The following is a 16,373-nucleotide window of genomic DNA, read 5'->3' as shown; positions in this document are numbered from 1 at the left end:
GCAATAAACACTGTGCTGTGCCCCCTTCAATGCAATAAACACTGTGCTGTGCCCCCTTCAATGCAATGAACACTGTGCTATGCCCCCTTCAATGCAATAAACACTGTGCTGTGCCCCCTTCAATGCAATAAACACTGTGCTGTGCCCCCTTCAATGCAATGAACTCTGTGCTGTGCCCCAACAATGCAGAGTTCAGCGTGCATGCCCCCTTCAATGCAACTGTGCTGTGCCCCCTTCAATGCAATGAACACTGTGCTGTGCCCCCACAATGCAGAGTTCAGCGTGCATGCCCCCTTCAATGCAACTGTGCTCTGCCCCCTTCAATGCAATAAACACTGTGCTGTGCCCCCTTTAATGCAATGAACACTGTGCTGTGCCCCCACAATGCAGAGTTCAGCGTGCATGCCCCCTTCAATGCAACTGTGCTGTGCCCTCTTCAATGCAATAAACACTGTGCTGTGCCCCCTTCAATGCAATAAACACTGTGCTGTGCCCCCACAATGCAGAGTTCAGCGTGCGTGCCCCCTTCAATGCAACTGTTCCGTGCCCCCATCAATGCAGAGTTCAGCGTGCGAGCCCCTTTTTAATGCAGAGCGCCACAGCATTGTCCCCAATCACTGCAGAGCGCCACAGCATTGTCCCCAATCACTGCAGAGCGCCACAGCATTGTCCCCAATGATTGCAGAGTGCGCCACAGCATTGTCCCCCAATGATTGCAGAGCGCCACAGCATTGTCCCCCAATGATTGCAGAGCGCCACAGCATTGTCCCCCAATGATTGCAGAGCGCCACAGCATTTTCCCCCAATGATTGCAGAGTGCCCACAGCATTGTCCCCCAATGATTGCAGAGTGCCCACAGCATTGTCCCCCAATGATTGCAGAGTGCCACAGCATTGTCCCCCATTGATTGCAGAGCGCCACAGCATTGTCCCCCAATGATTGCAGAGCGCCACAGCATTGTCCCCCAATGATTGCAGAGTGCCAGCATTGTCCCCCAATGATTGCAGAGCGCCACAGCATTGTTCCCCAATTATTGCAGAGTGCCACAGCATTGTCTCCCAATGATTGCAGAGCGCCCACAGCATTGTCCCCCAATGATTGCAGAGCGCCACAGCATTGTCCCCCAATGATTGCAGAGTGCCACAGCATTGTCCCCCAATGATTGCAGAGCGCCACAGCTTTGTCCCCCAATGATTGCAGCGTGCCAGCATTGTCCCCCAATGATTGCAGAGCGCCACAGCATTGTCCCCCAATGATTGCAGAGCGCCACAGCATTGTCCCCCAATGATTGCAGAGCGCCCACAGCATTGTCCCCCAATGATTGCAGAGCGCCACAGCATTGTCCCCCAATGATTGCAGAGTGCCACAGCATTGTCCCCCAATTATTGCAGAGTGCCAGCATTGTCCCCCAATGATTGCAGAGTGCCAGCATTGTACCCCAATGATTGCAGAGTGCCAGCATTGTCCCCCAATGATTGCAGAGTGCCAGCATTGTACCCCAATGATTGCAGAGTGCCAGCATTGTCCCCCAATGATTGCAGAGTGCCAGCATTGTACCCCAATGATTGCAGAGTGTTAGCATTGTACCCCAATGATTGCAGAGTGCCAGCATTGTACCCCAATCGATGCAGAGTGCAGCGTGCGTGCTCCCTTTAAACTTACCTGGCGGTGGCGCGGCTCAGCTTCTTCCTCCTCTTCTGCTGCGGGTCCTTCTCCCTCGTCTCGGCGGCGGGAACCGGCGGGCGGCCTCTCCTCTTCTCTGAGCGGCGGTGACGGTGAGTGACTGACGCACGCACCGGCACCGCCCCCATTCGACGTCAGCGATATCCTGGATGATGATTGGTCCAGGCTGGAGACTGGACCAATCACAGCCAGGATATCACGAAGGTGGGGGTGGCCAAGCGCTGTTTCCTGCGCCCAGGTTACGCCCCCAAAAGGCAGCCAATCGGCGCCTCTTCTGGGTCATAACCCCCACCCCCCCTTTAGCCACCACATTGGCCGGCGAACCGCTTTTTTTTTTTTTTCCGAACTTTATTGTTCTTTTTGTCTTTTTTTTTTTCCCTTCTTTTTTTTTAGGGGGGGGGGCGGCGCCCTGGCGCCCCCTATGCACGGGCCGCCACTGAAATCCAAGGGGCTTTATTGAATTGTTAATGATTAAATATAAAAGCTTGCTTTTGTGATTAATGGTAGGGATGGGCTGAACACCCCCCTGTTCGGTTCGCACCAGAACATCTAGAACAAAGAAAAAGTTCTATTGAACATGCGAACTCTATTAAAGTCTATGGGACACGAACATGAAAAGTCCTAATTTTAAAGGCTTATATACAAGTTATCACCGTAAAAAAGTGTATGGGGACCGGGTACTTCACTGGGGGACATGCATTAATGCAAAACATTTTTGTTAAGTGCTGGTTCACATTTGTGCGATTGCGGAGATCGCATGTAATTCGGAGCGCACTGCTCCTAAATTACATGCGATCTCATGTGCGGTGCGAATTTCAGCCATACTCTTTGTATGGCTGAATTCGCACCGCATCCGCAATAAACACTGTAAGGGATTAGCTCGGTGGTAGGCGTATGGGTGACCCCTTTGGGGGTGCGTTTTCACAGAGAGATAGCCGATTAGAGGTTGAAAACAAGACTGATTTATTCATCAAACAAGTGCATGCAGCAAAAACATCAAAATAAAATAAAAGACAAAATAAATCCTTGCCTCTGTGGGCGGCTACCTTCTCACAGCTGGAACCTACCTAAGAAGTCTTTCCAACCTACTGTTGGGCCGACACTGCTGATCCTACAGCAGACACTCAAATGTCCATTTGTTTGCTTTTCACACAGCACAAACATTGTCCATTGAACATGTCCCTTTGTTTTCTTTCACACAGCACATGTTCATTTATAACAGGATCCTTTACTCTTCAGATTCTTCACATTGAACACAGTTCATTTAACAGGTCCCTTTACTCTTCACACTCTTCACATGGAACACTTTGTCTTCTCACCTTTGAGACGTCTTCACTCGTGGTTACCCTCCTTAGCTTCACATCGCTGTAGGGGGTCTTCTCCCATGCTCACCAGCTTGTCGGGAGGCACACATCCGACTGTCCCCCTCTCCCAGCCCACACGGCGACAGGAGGCAGCAGTCCTTCTCCCATGCCCACACGGCGTCGGGAGGTACACGTATGTCTGCCTTCCTCTCCCAGCCCACACGGCGACAGGAGGCAGCACTCAATAGATTTTCTCTGGACAAATTATAGAGGCCTTGATCTCCTCATTCTGAACAGCTGAATGGTTTTCAACTTCCTGCTGGCTCTCTCTGCAGCCAACACCCTATAGTATCAGTGAACTTTCAAAGCAGGTGGGAATGTGTCTCCTCTCAGTGACTACATTCCCAGATTTACCTGACTTCCTGTCACATACCCCCCCCTCTTGTTTCAACCCTAGGGTTGGGACACATATTTCCAGGCACGCATGTGTCAGGCACTGCTGACTCACTGATAAGCCTCCTATTATCCTCAAGCTTCCGGATGAAACTGTTTTGTCATCTTCATTGACAGATTTCTCATAAATGCCACACAGTTTGTCTCTCATCTCATATACACATTCTTCAACTGCATTTTTGGCATCATTTTGCTCCTTCTCGTTTCTGTCATCTTCATTGACAGCTTTCTCATAAATGTCAGACAGCTTGTCCCTCATAACCGTCTGTCCAATCCACCATGGAGGTCCGTGATCCATAGGCAACTCAATTTTGCTAGTCTTAAAGTCTTCAACATTCTTAAGACGCCTCTCTCTGCAATCAACAAATGATTTCCACAACACTTTGAGAACCTCTGCTTCACTTAGCTTTGTTCCAGGAAACGTCTGTACTTTATCAACTTTCCTTCCATCATCATATGGGTCAAAGGCAACAACACAGTTGAACCCAGCGATCTGGGTGGTATCCATTATAGACCTCCTCTCTGCATCAGTGAAGAAGCATGGAACTGCAACACATTCTTTTACAGGTTTCTTCAATGCACTTTCTGCTGAACTATTTGACCGCTCAAAGTCACCTAGTTCCTTTTCTCTATCTGAATTCCACATGGAATGCATCTTAAGATCACGATCAAACTTCTGCCACCCGTCTTTCACCAGTTCCATTTTGGAAACACTCCCTGAAAGGCACTTATTCATTTGCTTCACGTTTTCACCAACAGCCTTAGTTTTCTCCACTAGGTTTTCAGCCTGAACTGAGAAATCATCACATTTCTTACTCAGCTCCTTTGTTTGCTGAAGTTCTAATGATACATTTTCCAATGCTTGAAGTTTTTGAAGGAACGGTTTATTCCAAAGGGGTGATTCAAGCCACATGTCATCACATTTCTGAGGCTCACTCAGGACAGACCCCAAAACACTGATCCTTTTAAAAACTGCATCAGGCACACTATCCCCTCTTTGGGACAGATCCTCTGTTGCCTGGAATTCCTCTTCCAGTTCCTGCAACGGAATCTTCATCTCTTCTACTTGCTGTTCTAAGGCTCGCTTAGACTTTTCTAGCTCCTGAACGCTTTTCACAACATCATCCTTGGAGCTGACCAATTCTTCCATTTCTGTACGCAGCTGTTTAACACTTTCTAGTTCAGCCTTACACTCTAGAGCTTCCTCCAAAGAGCGAGCCAAGAACAGGGCTTTGCTCTCGTTATCACGCACCTCCGTTTCTGCACGTGCGCGTTCTTCTGCATATTTTGCAGACACAGTCTTCTCTTCACCAAGCATCTGATCAAACTTCTTTTTCACATCTTCAACACACTGTAATGAACCAACGCTTTCTTCCATGCGTTTTTTCATATCCGCTATCTGAGCTTGCAATGTTGCGACTTGCTCTGATAGGTTTTTCTTTGCTTCCTCCTCCTCTTTTAATTGTTCCAGGAAGCCATTTTTCTCATCTTCCATTTGTTTGAGCTTTGTGCTAAAACTCAGCCTTTGACACCTCTCTTCCTGTAAGAGTTCCTGCGTGTCTTGCAGCTGCGATTCCAAGATAGAAAAATCTTCCGCAATTTCTCTAGATTTGCTGTCTGCTTGAGAAAGCTGATTTGTAACATTGTCCAACTCAACCTGCAGTCGGTTTGCCTTCTCTGACAGCTTAGCACACAATCGGTCACCTTCTGACACCTTGACTTGCGATTCCAGAAGCTGTGCCTCTACTTTTTCCCTCTTATGTTCACAATCTTCTTTTCCCTGCATAAGAGCCTTCACCTCATTGGCTAGTTTCTGGGAATGAGACTGTAATTCTGCCACACAGGCTTCTTTCTCCTTTAACTGCTGCTGGAAACGTTGGGCTTCACCTTTCCAACTTTCACAGTCTGCACGTAATTCATCTACCACATTGCTCAAAGTGGTGAGCTCATACACAGTACTCAGTAATTTAGCCTCTCTTTCACTTTTCTCGTTGTCGCTGAGAGACAATGTCGTTTTCAGAGCGACATTCTGTTCCTGCGACTCCTGCAGGTCTATTTTTGTAACTTCCAAACACTGAAGACTTTTTTCCAGCTGATTACGCAACTCCAACATATCAGCCATACTTTGCTTCTGCAAAGTCTGAATTTCACTTTCCTTTTCCATGAGGATGGTATCTTTCTCCATTATAGTCTCTCTGCGTTTTTGCAACTCGACCAAAAGAAGAGCAGTGGATTCTTCCCACTGTAACACATGAGACTTGAGTAGTTCATTCGTTTCCTGCAAGTTTCTATGCTCCATTTTAAGCAATTCCAAGGCTTGTTCCTTTTCTTCCATTTTCCGTTGCAAGGCATCCAACTTAGCCCTGCACACATACTCGGTTTCCTCCATACCGATGGCCTCCATTGGCTGCTGGCGTCTCTGTTTCCAGCCTGCCATGCTCTCTTGATGAGCCTTTTGTTGAGCTGCAAAGCTCTGCTGAAAATCCGCATTTGCCTGCTGTTGAGCTGCATTTGCTTGCTGTTGAGCTGCATTTGATATAATCAGATGTTTCAACATCTCCTCCATTTTGAGTTTACTTTTCATCTGAGCACACTGCGTCTCCATAGCAGTTTCATCAGTGTTGCTAGGGACAACAACCTTCCTCTTTAGTAGACTCTCTTTAGGCATGGATGGGGCTGGTTCAGACGGCAACATCCCCTCCATCCATAGAATCCGGTCTCTCATTTCATCTATCTTTGCATTTTTCAGGCGTTTTGAACGCCCCATCTTCAATAACTCCACAAACAAATTTTTCACAGTCCAGCAAAAATTTTTCAGACCACTGTCTCTTTAACACATGTAGTTTTTCTCTCTCTCTTGCAAGATCTCTTTTCCTGCACACACAGTTTGTGCAGTCACTTGCACCAGACACAACAAAGTTCATCAAATAATTTTGAGACCGCTGTCTCTTTAAAACACTTTTTTTTTTTTCTGTCAGGATCTTCTCTCCTGCACACATAGATTGTGCAATCTCATGCACCAGACAAAGTTCATCAAACATTTGCACTTCCTTGCAGGGATCTTGCTGCTTCTGCCCACTGCATACCTCCACCATATGTAAGGGATTAGCTCGGTGGTAGGCGTATGGGTGACCCCTTTGGGGGTGCGTTTTCACAGAGAGATAGCCGATTAGAGGTTGAAAACAAGACTGATTTATTCATCAAACAAGTGCATGCAGCAAAAACATCAAAATAAAATAAAAGACAAAATAAATCCTTGCCTCTGTGGGCGGCTACCTTCTCACAGCTGGAACCTACCTAAGAAGTCTTTCCAACCTACTGTTGGGCCGACACTGCTGATCCTACAGCAGACACTCAAATGTCCATTTGTTTGCTTTTCACACAGCACAAACATTGTCCATTGAACATGTCCCTTTGTTTTCTTTCACACAGCACATGTTCATTTATAACAGGATCCTTTACTCTTCAGATTCTTCACATTGAACACAGTTCATTTAACAGGTCCCTTTACTCTTCACACTCTTCACATGGAACACTTTGTCTTCTCACCTTTGAGACGTCTTCACTCGTGGTTACCCTCCTTAGCTTCACATCGCTGTAGGGGGTCTTCTCCCATGCTCACCAGCTTGTCGGGAGGCACACATCCGACTGTCCCCCTCTCCCAGCCCACACGGCGACAGGAGGCAGCAGTCCTTCTCCCATGCCCACACGGCGTCGGGAGGTACACGTATGTCTGCCTTCCTCTCCCAGCCCACACGGCGACAGGAGGCAGCACTCAATAGATTTTCTCTGGACAAATTATAGAGGCCTTGATCTCCTCATTCTGAACAGCTGAATGGTTTTCAACTTCCTGCTGGCTCTCTCTGCAGCCAACACCCTATAGTATCAGTGAACTTTCAAAGCAGGTGGGAATGTGTCTCCTCTCAGTGACTACATTCCCAGATTTACCTGACTTCCTGTCACACACGCACATGAGGCTTTTTTTTTTATCCGCAGCAGAATCAGATCGCATAGTGGTTCACACTAGTGTGATCCGATTCTGTGCGAACTTGCAGATCGCACTGCGATATGCGATCGCAACTGGGGGGGGGGGTGTCGTTAACTTTTAATTGACACCCCCTGCGTATCGCATATGGCAGTGTGAACTGTCAGAGGTGCGGATGCGATGCGGGATCACGCTGCATATTCGCAGCGTTCCCGCATCGCACAAATGTGAACCGGGACTAAAACAATTATTTTTAAAGGAGCAATGATTTTGTTGATGTTTAAAGTGAAACAATAAAAATTAAAAATTCCTTTATATATCATGCCGGGGGGGGGGGGGGTGGGTCCCCTTAATGTGCCTGTAAAGTGACACATCTGTACGATGTATGGAGCCTGCTGCACCAATACTGACATTTCTAAAGGAAAATATGCCATTTAAACTTGCTCACGGCTGTAATTTATTGCCGGCTCCTGGCAATATAGGAAAAAAAAAAGAAGAAAAAAATGGCGTAGGCCCGCCCTCCCAGTCTATACCAAGCCCTTCAGTTTTGGTATGCATTTTAAGGGGAACCCCAAGCCAAAATGTAAAAAAAAAAAAAAAAACGGTGTGGGCCCCCCCCCCCCCAAAATCCATACCAGGCCCTTTTCCAAGCATGCAGCCTAGCTGGTATGGAAAGGGGGGGACGGGGACGAGGGAGCCACCCCTCAGAAACCAAAAAAGGCCACATGCCTTCAACATGGGGGAGTGGGTGATTTGGGGAAGGGAGGGCTCTGCCCCACTCCCCAGTGCACTTTGTCCCCATGTTGATGGGGACAAGGGCCTCTTCCCAACAACCCTGGGCTGTGGTTGTCGGTGTCTGCGGGTGGGGGGGCTTATCGGAATCTGAAAGCCCCCAGATCCCGCCTCCCCCCCCAATGTGAATGGGTATCAGGTACATCCTACCCCTACCCATTCACCAAAAAAGTGTTTGACAAGTCCTTGATTAAAAAATAAAAAAATAGTGTATCTCGATGTAAATCCATTGTCAATCATGACGCCCGCAGGCACCGAAAAATAGAAAAGATAAAAAATGCTCTGCCTCTTGGGAGGCCTCCCACCGTCTGCCTGATCTGCACTTAGACAGTTCTTATATAGGCAAGGGGTGGGGCCACCCAGCTTCGTCACCCGGTGGCACCACCCCCTTCTTATGTCACGTGACAGAGGAGGAATGCCTGCAATTGCAAAATGGAGCAACAGCAATTATGCCCTAAATATTTTTAGTGCTGCTGCGGAAAAAAAAAAGGAAACCACTGCTGATGCTGAAAGAGGAACACCTGCGACGCAGAAGGGGGGATAGCAATTACAGTATGCTCTAAATATTATTAGTGCTGCCGCACCTTGCTCTGACAGTACATTGTGCTGTGATTGGCCAAAGCATACAGGTCAGGTATATGCTTTGGCAATCATCATCAGCTAATGCACTGCGAGATCGCAGTGCAATATAGGGCACTCGCCGGCGGGCAAACTTCCTGCTGAGCACCCCGTTTGTTCATGTGTTCAGTGAACACACGAACACCTGATGTTTGAACCCATCCCTAATTATGGGTATAAATGCATTTATTCCTTTTTACTGATGTAAGCTTGTAAGGAATGCTGTTTTGTATATATTTTATTTATTTGTTACGGTAGAGGCTTAAAGTGATAGTAAACTGTAAAATAAAATAAAATAAAATATAAAAAATGTTAAAAAATATTAAAATAAAATAAACAAACATGTTATACTTACCTGCTCTGTGCAGTGGTTTTGCACAGAGCAGCCCTGATCCTCCTCTTCTCTGTCTTCCTGGCGGCACTTCTGACTACTCCTGCTGCTTGCTATGGGGGCACTCGTGCATGTTCGCTCCAGAGCCCTGCTCTGCTTGTCCATTGACACATAGAGCAGAACTTAACACTTCTCCCCTCCCTCTTCACTGGATGTGTGCTGTCTCTGAGACAATGAGGAGGTAGAGAGCCCCTGCTCTTGTGCACTTTGCTGGATCGGGATCGAGCTTAGGTGGGGGGGGGGGGGGGTTGGGAGGGGGAGCTAAGCATTAAAGGTTTTTAATCCTAATGAAAAGAATACATTAAGGTAAAAAACCTTCAGTCTTTACAACCACTTTAAAAATACAAATATATAATAATACAAATATATTGTAAAGCAGTAAATATGACTATATATCTAAGAATGACTAAATATATAGGACAGTCCCAGTGCAGGAAGTCCTGCACATATAAATCCACCAAAGCAGCACAAAATAAATAAATAAATAACAAAAGTCCACAATGATGTATCTCTTGGGGAAATTTGTAGGTGCAGATGTACTGGATCACCTCGACCACCACCACTGTGCTCTGAAAGGGGGAGAAGCAATGCGCACTCACCAGCTCCACAGGCCCAGTAACTCTCGTAACTGAGCAAACAAGCCAAACATCCACCACATCCACTAAGGACTCCGGAACAGGAACAATGGCATAGGCTCGGTCAGGTACAATAGCATGTAGAGGAAAGAATAGAACTCCACTAGTGTGATACCGTTTTACACTCACTTTATTCCAGTAAATAACAGATATTGCACTCACATGTATTCAGTTGAACATCCGCATAAAATGGAGGTGTGCACCCTTCGGGACCCGTGTCCGGATCGCGCGCCTTCCGGGTGTTCAGACTCCTCGTACACTTAGATTGAGGTTACGCCCGCCTGGCCACGCCCGACGCGTTTCGTACTTCCGACTTCTTCACGGATATACATATTCTGTTTTTATACATTATTGTCATTAAGTAGCAGCATTTGATACCATGCAGTTTTAGGTATATATCCTCATTAAGCGCTTGGTTGCTTACTATAATTGTGGGTTCCGTGTCTGTGTAAGCAGTTTATATATTTATATTATATTGTTTAGGTAGGTACTGTAAATATAATGTATTGGGTTGTAAATGAATAAATTGTACTCCCATATTCAGCCAGCAGGTGGAGCTTTTGTTTTATTTTCCTGTTTTGAAGACTCCTCCCCTTTACTCCTGCATCCTTCCTGTTAAGGCAGCATCAATGAGAAAGAGAGTCTGAAGGCAAACAGTTGCTGCTGTGCTCTCTCTTTTTAAACCCCATATTGCTTTGTAACACAAGTGTCATGGGAAGCTTTGTTATAAATATATATTTTTAAAACAAGGATTTTATATATCCAGTAAAAAAAATACAGCTTACAAAATGGTTACACTTTTAAATAAAAGTAAAATTAAAAGCTGCCCCAGAACAACTCTTCTCACTTTCCTCTATAGTTTTCTGGGCAGGAAGTTAGGACAAATCTCCCCAGTAGGGACACAGACCACTGAGGTTTTGATCCTTCCCTACTCCATCCAACTAAAAAGAAACTTTTGGCAGAGCTTCCGTTTTATTGGTGTTCTTTTTTGTATCCTCATACAAACCAAATTTAGTATTTTCCCTTCATTTCTTCTCTTCTACAGACAACATGATTTCCCCTGTAAGTTATCATGTCTGTGAACGGACAGTGACTCTAAACGTCTCGAAGGTGGTCCCTTTCCAGAAGCCACATGTTGGGAAATCTGTGTGTATGGGATGGATTCCGTGGAAGTTGTGTTCCAGGACCTATTACGTGACGGAGTACCGGACAATATGGGTGCCTGACACCATGACCATTAATGAGTGCTGTGAAGGGTACGAGCTTGTGGGCCATTACTGCGCCATGTGTAAGCTACATCAGGTTTTTTTCTTTATTAATTAATTTTTTTATATATAAAGATCTTTGATTGGTTTCACATTTTAACATCAGAATTTATATGTTACAGCTGCAAAAAGTCTGAATTTATCCATCTCCAGGCCCGGTGTCTGCCCTGTGAAAATAGATGAGGGGCTCCCGTGTCCGGAGTGCATTGCAGATCATGACTGTCCCGGATTCCAGAAATGTTGTGAGACTCCTGCTGGATCTTTTTGTGTGTCTCCTGAACCTCCAGGTCAGTTCTTATTAGAGAACTCTAAACACATTTTATTTATAGAAAGAAATCATTATAATCAGTCAATAAAACCCATTCAAAGCTAAGGTTTAATTTCCCAGTGTTTTGCCTTCTCTACTTCCTCTTGACCCCCTCATCAACCTGCCAATGAAACTTTGAAATAAGACTGTTCCATTTTCATGACATTTCTTATTTCAAAACCAGTGGCATCATCACTGGGTCTCTGTTTCTCAATGAAATGAAGGAAGATCATGGCTGGTGGGAGGGGCCAACAAGGTATAGTACATAGCTTCCTGAGAACATCACAGCACCCTACCTGAGTACTGCTCTCAAGAGACCTCAGGCCTGACGCAAGCAGTGGGGTGCCTCTTGGAAGAAGCTGTAAGGCAGGGATGTCCAACTGGCTGCCCCCCAGGTGTTGCGAAACTACAAGTCCCATCATGCCTCTGCCTGTGGGAGTCAAACTTGTATCTGTCAGCCTTGCAATGCCTCATGGGACTTGTAGTTCCTTGAAAAGACAAGAACTCACTGCTCAAGGTGGTGTGATTGCCTGATGACTCACACTGGTGCATGCCCCGGCTCGCCTCCGTGAAAACTTGATAAAGGAAAAGGAATTGGCAGCACTCCAGGTTGAGTCAAAATCCAGATTTATTGACTGGACATCCAAATATGACAATCGTGACAAGGTAGACGCGTTTCACACATTGACTGTGTGCTTAATCATTATGATAATGATTAAGCACACAGTCAGTGTGTGAAACGCGTCTACCTTGTCACGATTGTCATATTTGGATGTCCAGTCAATAAATCTGGATTTTGACTCAACCTGGAGTGCTGCCAATTCCTTTTACTTGTAGTTCCTTAACAGCTGGGGGGCCACCAATTTGATACCTGTGCTGTAAGGGATTACCATATGGAGGTATCCAACAAGGAGGGCCTCATCAGTTGGCTGTACCTTAACCACTTGCCGACCGCCCTATAGCAGTTTTACTGCTAAAGAGTGGCCCCGCTGCGCAGGATCCCTTAAATATATAGGATCCTGCACTTCCAGGTCTGGGGTGCAGGTGCGCGCCGCTGGCAGCTTGTTTGCGGGAATCTGATCAGCGGGTCACGCAGACCCGATGTTTGCCGGCACCCACTGATCATTCTGTACACAGGCAAAACAGCGATCTGCCTATGTAAACAAGGCATGGATCCTGTGTTCCTGTAAAGCAGGGACACCCACCCATGCCTTCCACTAGTAAAAACACCTCCCCCACTACACTGAAACACCAGTTAGGCACACGGTTAACCCTTTGATCGCCCCTGATGTTAACCCCTTCACTGCCAGTGTCATTAGTACAGTGACAGTGCATATTTTTCTAGCACTGATCACTGTTTTGGTGTCACTGGTTCCCAAAAAAGTGTCAAAATTGTCAGTTAGGTGCCTGATTTGTTTGCCACAATATTGCAGTCCAGTCCTGCTTTAAGTCACTGATCCCCGCCATTACTAGTAAAAAAAATAAATAAACTTCCATAAAAATTTCCCATAGTTTGTAGATTATATAACTTTTGCACAAACCAATCAATATGCGCTTATTGAGATTTTGTTTACCAAAAATATGTAGCAGAATATATATTGGCATAAATTAATTTAGAAGAAATTTGATTGTTACATTTTTTTTTTATGTTTTAAAGCAGAAAGTAAAAAATATTTTTTTTTTTTTTTCAAAATTGTCGGTTGTTTTTTGTTTATAACGCAAATAGTAAAAAAACGTAGAGGTGATCAACTACAGTACTACCATAAGAAAGCTCTATTTGTTGGAAAAAAAGTTCATACGTTTTATTTGGGTACAGTGTTGCACAGGTAAAATAACGCAGTGCAGTATCGCAAAAAATGGTTTGGTCATGAAGGGGGGGGGGGGGGGAATCTTCCAGAGCTGAAGTGGTTAGGAAAACAGGAATCATGCTGAAGAAAGTAAATTTAGGTTTATTAAGACAAATAATACAATTCCAACACAAACACCAGTTAACCATATACAATATAAAGTGACACATAAACATTAAAATGCAGCAATTAACAACCTAACTGAGTGCCGGGTCACACTTGTGCGATGCGGGAAGGCTGCGAATTCGCAGCCTGTTCCCGCATCACAAACGCACCCCCGGCAGTTCACACTGCCATATGCGATACGCTGGGGGTGTCAATGAAATGTTAACGACACCCCAGTTTGATCGCATATCGCAGTGCGATCTGACAGTTTGCACAGGATCGGATCGCACAAGTGTGAACCACTGTGCGATCCGATCCTGATGCGGCTGAAAAAATGCCTCATGTGCGTCTTTTGTGCGGGTGCAGTGCGAATTTAGCCATACAAAGTGTATGGCTGAATTCGCACTGCACATCCGATCGCATGTAATGATGGAGCAGTGCGCTCCAATATTACATGCGATCGCCGCACACGCGGAAGTGTGAACCGGTACTGAATGTAGAAATGGAGGGAGCACACATGTGCATAGCTCCCAACTGTCCCTGATTTCGAGGGACTGTCCCTAATTTGGTACAAAGTCCCTCCGTCCCTCTTTCCTTCTCATTTGGGTCGGATCTATATAATTGTATATAAAATGTACTTTTTATCTTTCAAAAAGTGTTTCCTGGTGCTAAACCTTTCAACCAATTTCTAAATTGGTGCATTTGTAAATTTCAAAAGTCAGCATAAAGGAATAGTAGTGGTAAAAAAACAACTTGTGGGTTTAACATCAATTGTTTGGTATTTTTCTCATTTAAGCCCCGGTTCACACTTCTGCGAGTGCCGGGTTTGCATGTAATGTCGGAGCGCACTGCTCCGACATGACATGCGATCAGCTGTGCGGTGCGAGTTTAGCCATACAGTTTGTATGGCTAAATTCGCATCGCACCCGGAGCAAAGCCGCATCAGGATCGGATCGCACAGCGGTTCACACTTGTGCGATCCGCTCCTGTGCGAACTGCACGATCGCACTGCGATATGCGATCAAACTGGGGGTGTCATTAAGATTACATTGACACCCCCAGCGTATCGCATATGGCAGTGTGAACTGCCGGGGGTGCGTGTGCGATGCGGGAACACGCTGCGAATTCGCAGCCTTCCCGCACTCGCATAAATGTGAACCGAGCCTCTGGGGGCATGGCAGGGGTGTGTGTCCTATGACTACATATTTTTGCTAATAGGTGTCCCTCATTCCCATATCAAAAAGTTGTGAAGTATGCATGAGCAGGGCAAAGTCAGGACAGTGACAGGAAACAGGAGTAGCAGAGAGCAAGGTACTGGGATCTGGAGGCAGGGAGCAGGTCTCAGGATCAGGTACAGGAGGAGGTCACAGCAGCAGGGCTCAGGATCAGGTACAGGAGCAGGTTACAGGATCAGGTACTTTTGCAGGTCTCAGGATCAGGTACTTTAGCAGGTCACAGGATCAGGTACAGGTTTCAGGATCAGGTAAAGGAGCAGGTCTCAGGATCAGGTACAGGAGCAGTCCCATGATCAGGTACAGGAGCAGGTCACGGGATCAGGTACTGGAGCAGGTCTCAGGAGCAGGTACAGGAGCAGGTCACAGGATCAGGTACAGAAGCAGGTCTCAGGATCAGGCACAGGAGCAGGTCACAGGATCAGGTACAGGAGCAAGTCACAGGATCAGGTACAGGAGCAAGTCACAGGATCAGGTACAGGAGCAGGTCACAGGATCAGGTACAGGAGCAAGTCGCAGGATCGGGTACAGGGGCAGGTGACAGGATCAGGTACAGGAGCAGGTCACAGGATCAGGTACAGGAGCAGGTCTCAGGATCAGGTACAGGAGCAAGTCACAGGATCAGGTATAGGAGCAGGTCACAGGATCAGGTACAGGAGCAGGTCACAGGATCAGGTACAGGAGCAAGTCACAGGATCAGGTACAGGAGCAAGTCACAGGATCAGGTACAGGAGCAGGTCACAGGATCAGGTACAGGAGCAAGTCGCAGGATCAGGTACAGGAGCAGGTCACAGGAGCAGGTCACAGGAGCAGGTCACAGGATCAGGTACAGGAGCAGGTCACAGGAGCAGGTCACAGGAGCAGGTCACAGGAGCAGGTCACAGGATCAGGTACAGGAGCAGGTCACAGGAGCAGATCACAGGAGCAGGTCTCAGGATCAGGTACAGGAGCAGGTCACAGGATCAGGTACAGGAGCAGGTCACAGGATCAGGTACATGAGCAGGTACAGGAATAAGGATCTGACTGAAGCACCAAACTTCAGCGGGTAGGATTATATACCTTTCAGCAGCCCACATTAGGTGCAGCCAAATTACACGGGCAGCCCAGCTGCTGGGAGACACACGCTGGTGGCCATCACAACTGCCCCCTTTGACTCCAGGAACAACAGTGCCACCAGCAGGTGACCCAAGTATTGACACAGGTCCTGACAGAAGCTATGCTATAGCCTGGTAATTGTGTCACTGGGAATAATAATGCTATTTCTTGTTGTAGTAACAAAAGTAAGAGAAGGACATAGGGAGGGTTGGGTAAAAATTTGGGAGACAAAATAAAACCTTTTATTTATTAAGGAATTATAAAAACAAGAATTACACTCACATAACCCCAGTGGGGGTGTGCCCCTGTCACAGCCTGTTGCCTTAGGAAGACTGAAATCCTGGCCAGGGACACAATGCAATTTAAAAGGAATTCTCCTAAACATGCTTGTTGTCAGCAGAGCTGGAAGAGCAGGGTAAACATCCACCAGTGTCTTGTATTAGCTGATAACCTCCATGGTTCTGCATAGAAAATCTGGCTGAGACTTTACAGGCACCTCAGCGGGATATCATGATGACAACGTGTTTCTTCAAGACTTGAGAGAGAGGGAGACACCCTCAAAACACGTTGTCGCTCCATTCCCTTGTGGATGCTATTTGCATTTAAAAGACGTTTGACCAAGTATGAAAGCTGCTACTTTCCATCTCTCCAGAAAATGCTA

At 46.4% G+C, this 16,373-nt stretch overlaps 1 protein-coding gene across 2 annotated transcripts in view; it reads left to right on the top strand.

Moving 5' to 3' along the window:
* UMODL1 (uromodulin like 1) overlaps positions 1-16,373 on the top strand; it is a 133,186-nt gene that overhangs the window by 12,451 nt on the left and 104,362 nt on the right. For both annotated transcript variants that reach the window (XM_082245766.1, XM_082245765.1), the window contains 2 exons: positions 10,907-11,149; positions 11,249-11,413. In XM_082245766.1, the coding sequence (XP_082101892.1) occupies positions 10,907-11,149; positions 11,249-11,413 (408 nt within the window). The remainder of the gene's footprint in view (positions 1-10,906; positions 11,150-11,248; positions 11,414-16,373) is intronic.

Source organism: Pelophylax lessonae (assembly GCF_965119305.1).
Source record: "Pelophylax lessonae genome assembly, chromosome: 2".
NCBI lineage: Eukaryota > Metazoa > Chordata > Amphibia > Anura > Ranidae > Pelophylax > Pelophylax lessonae.
Note: the sequence above shows the minus strand (reverse complement) of the source record. Positions and strands in the feature narration are given on the sequence as shown.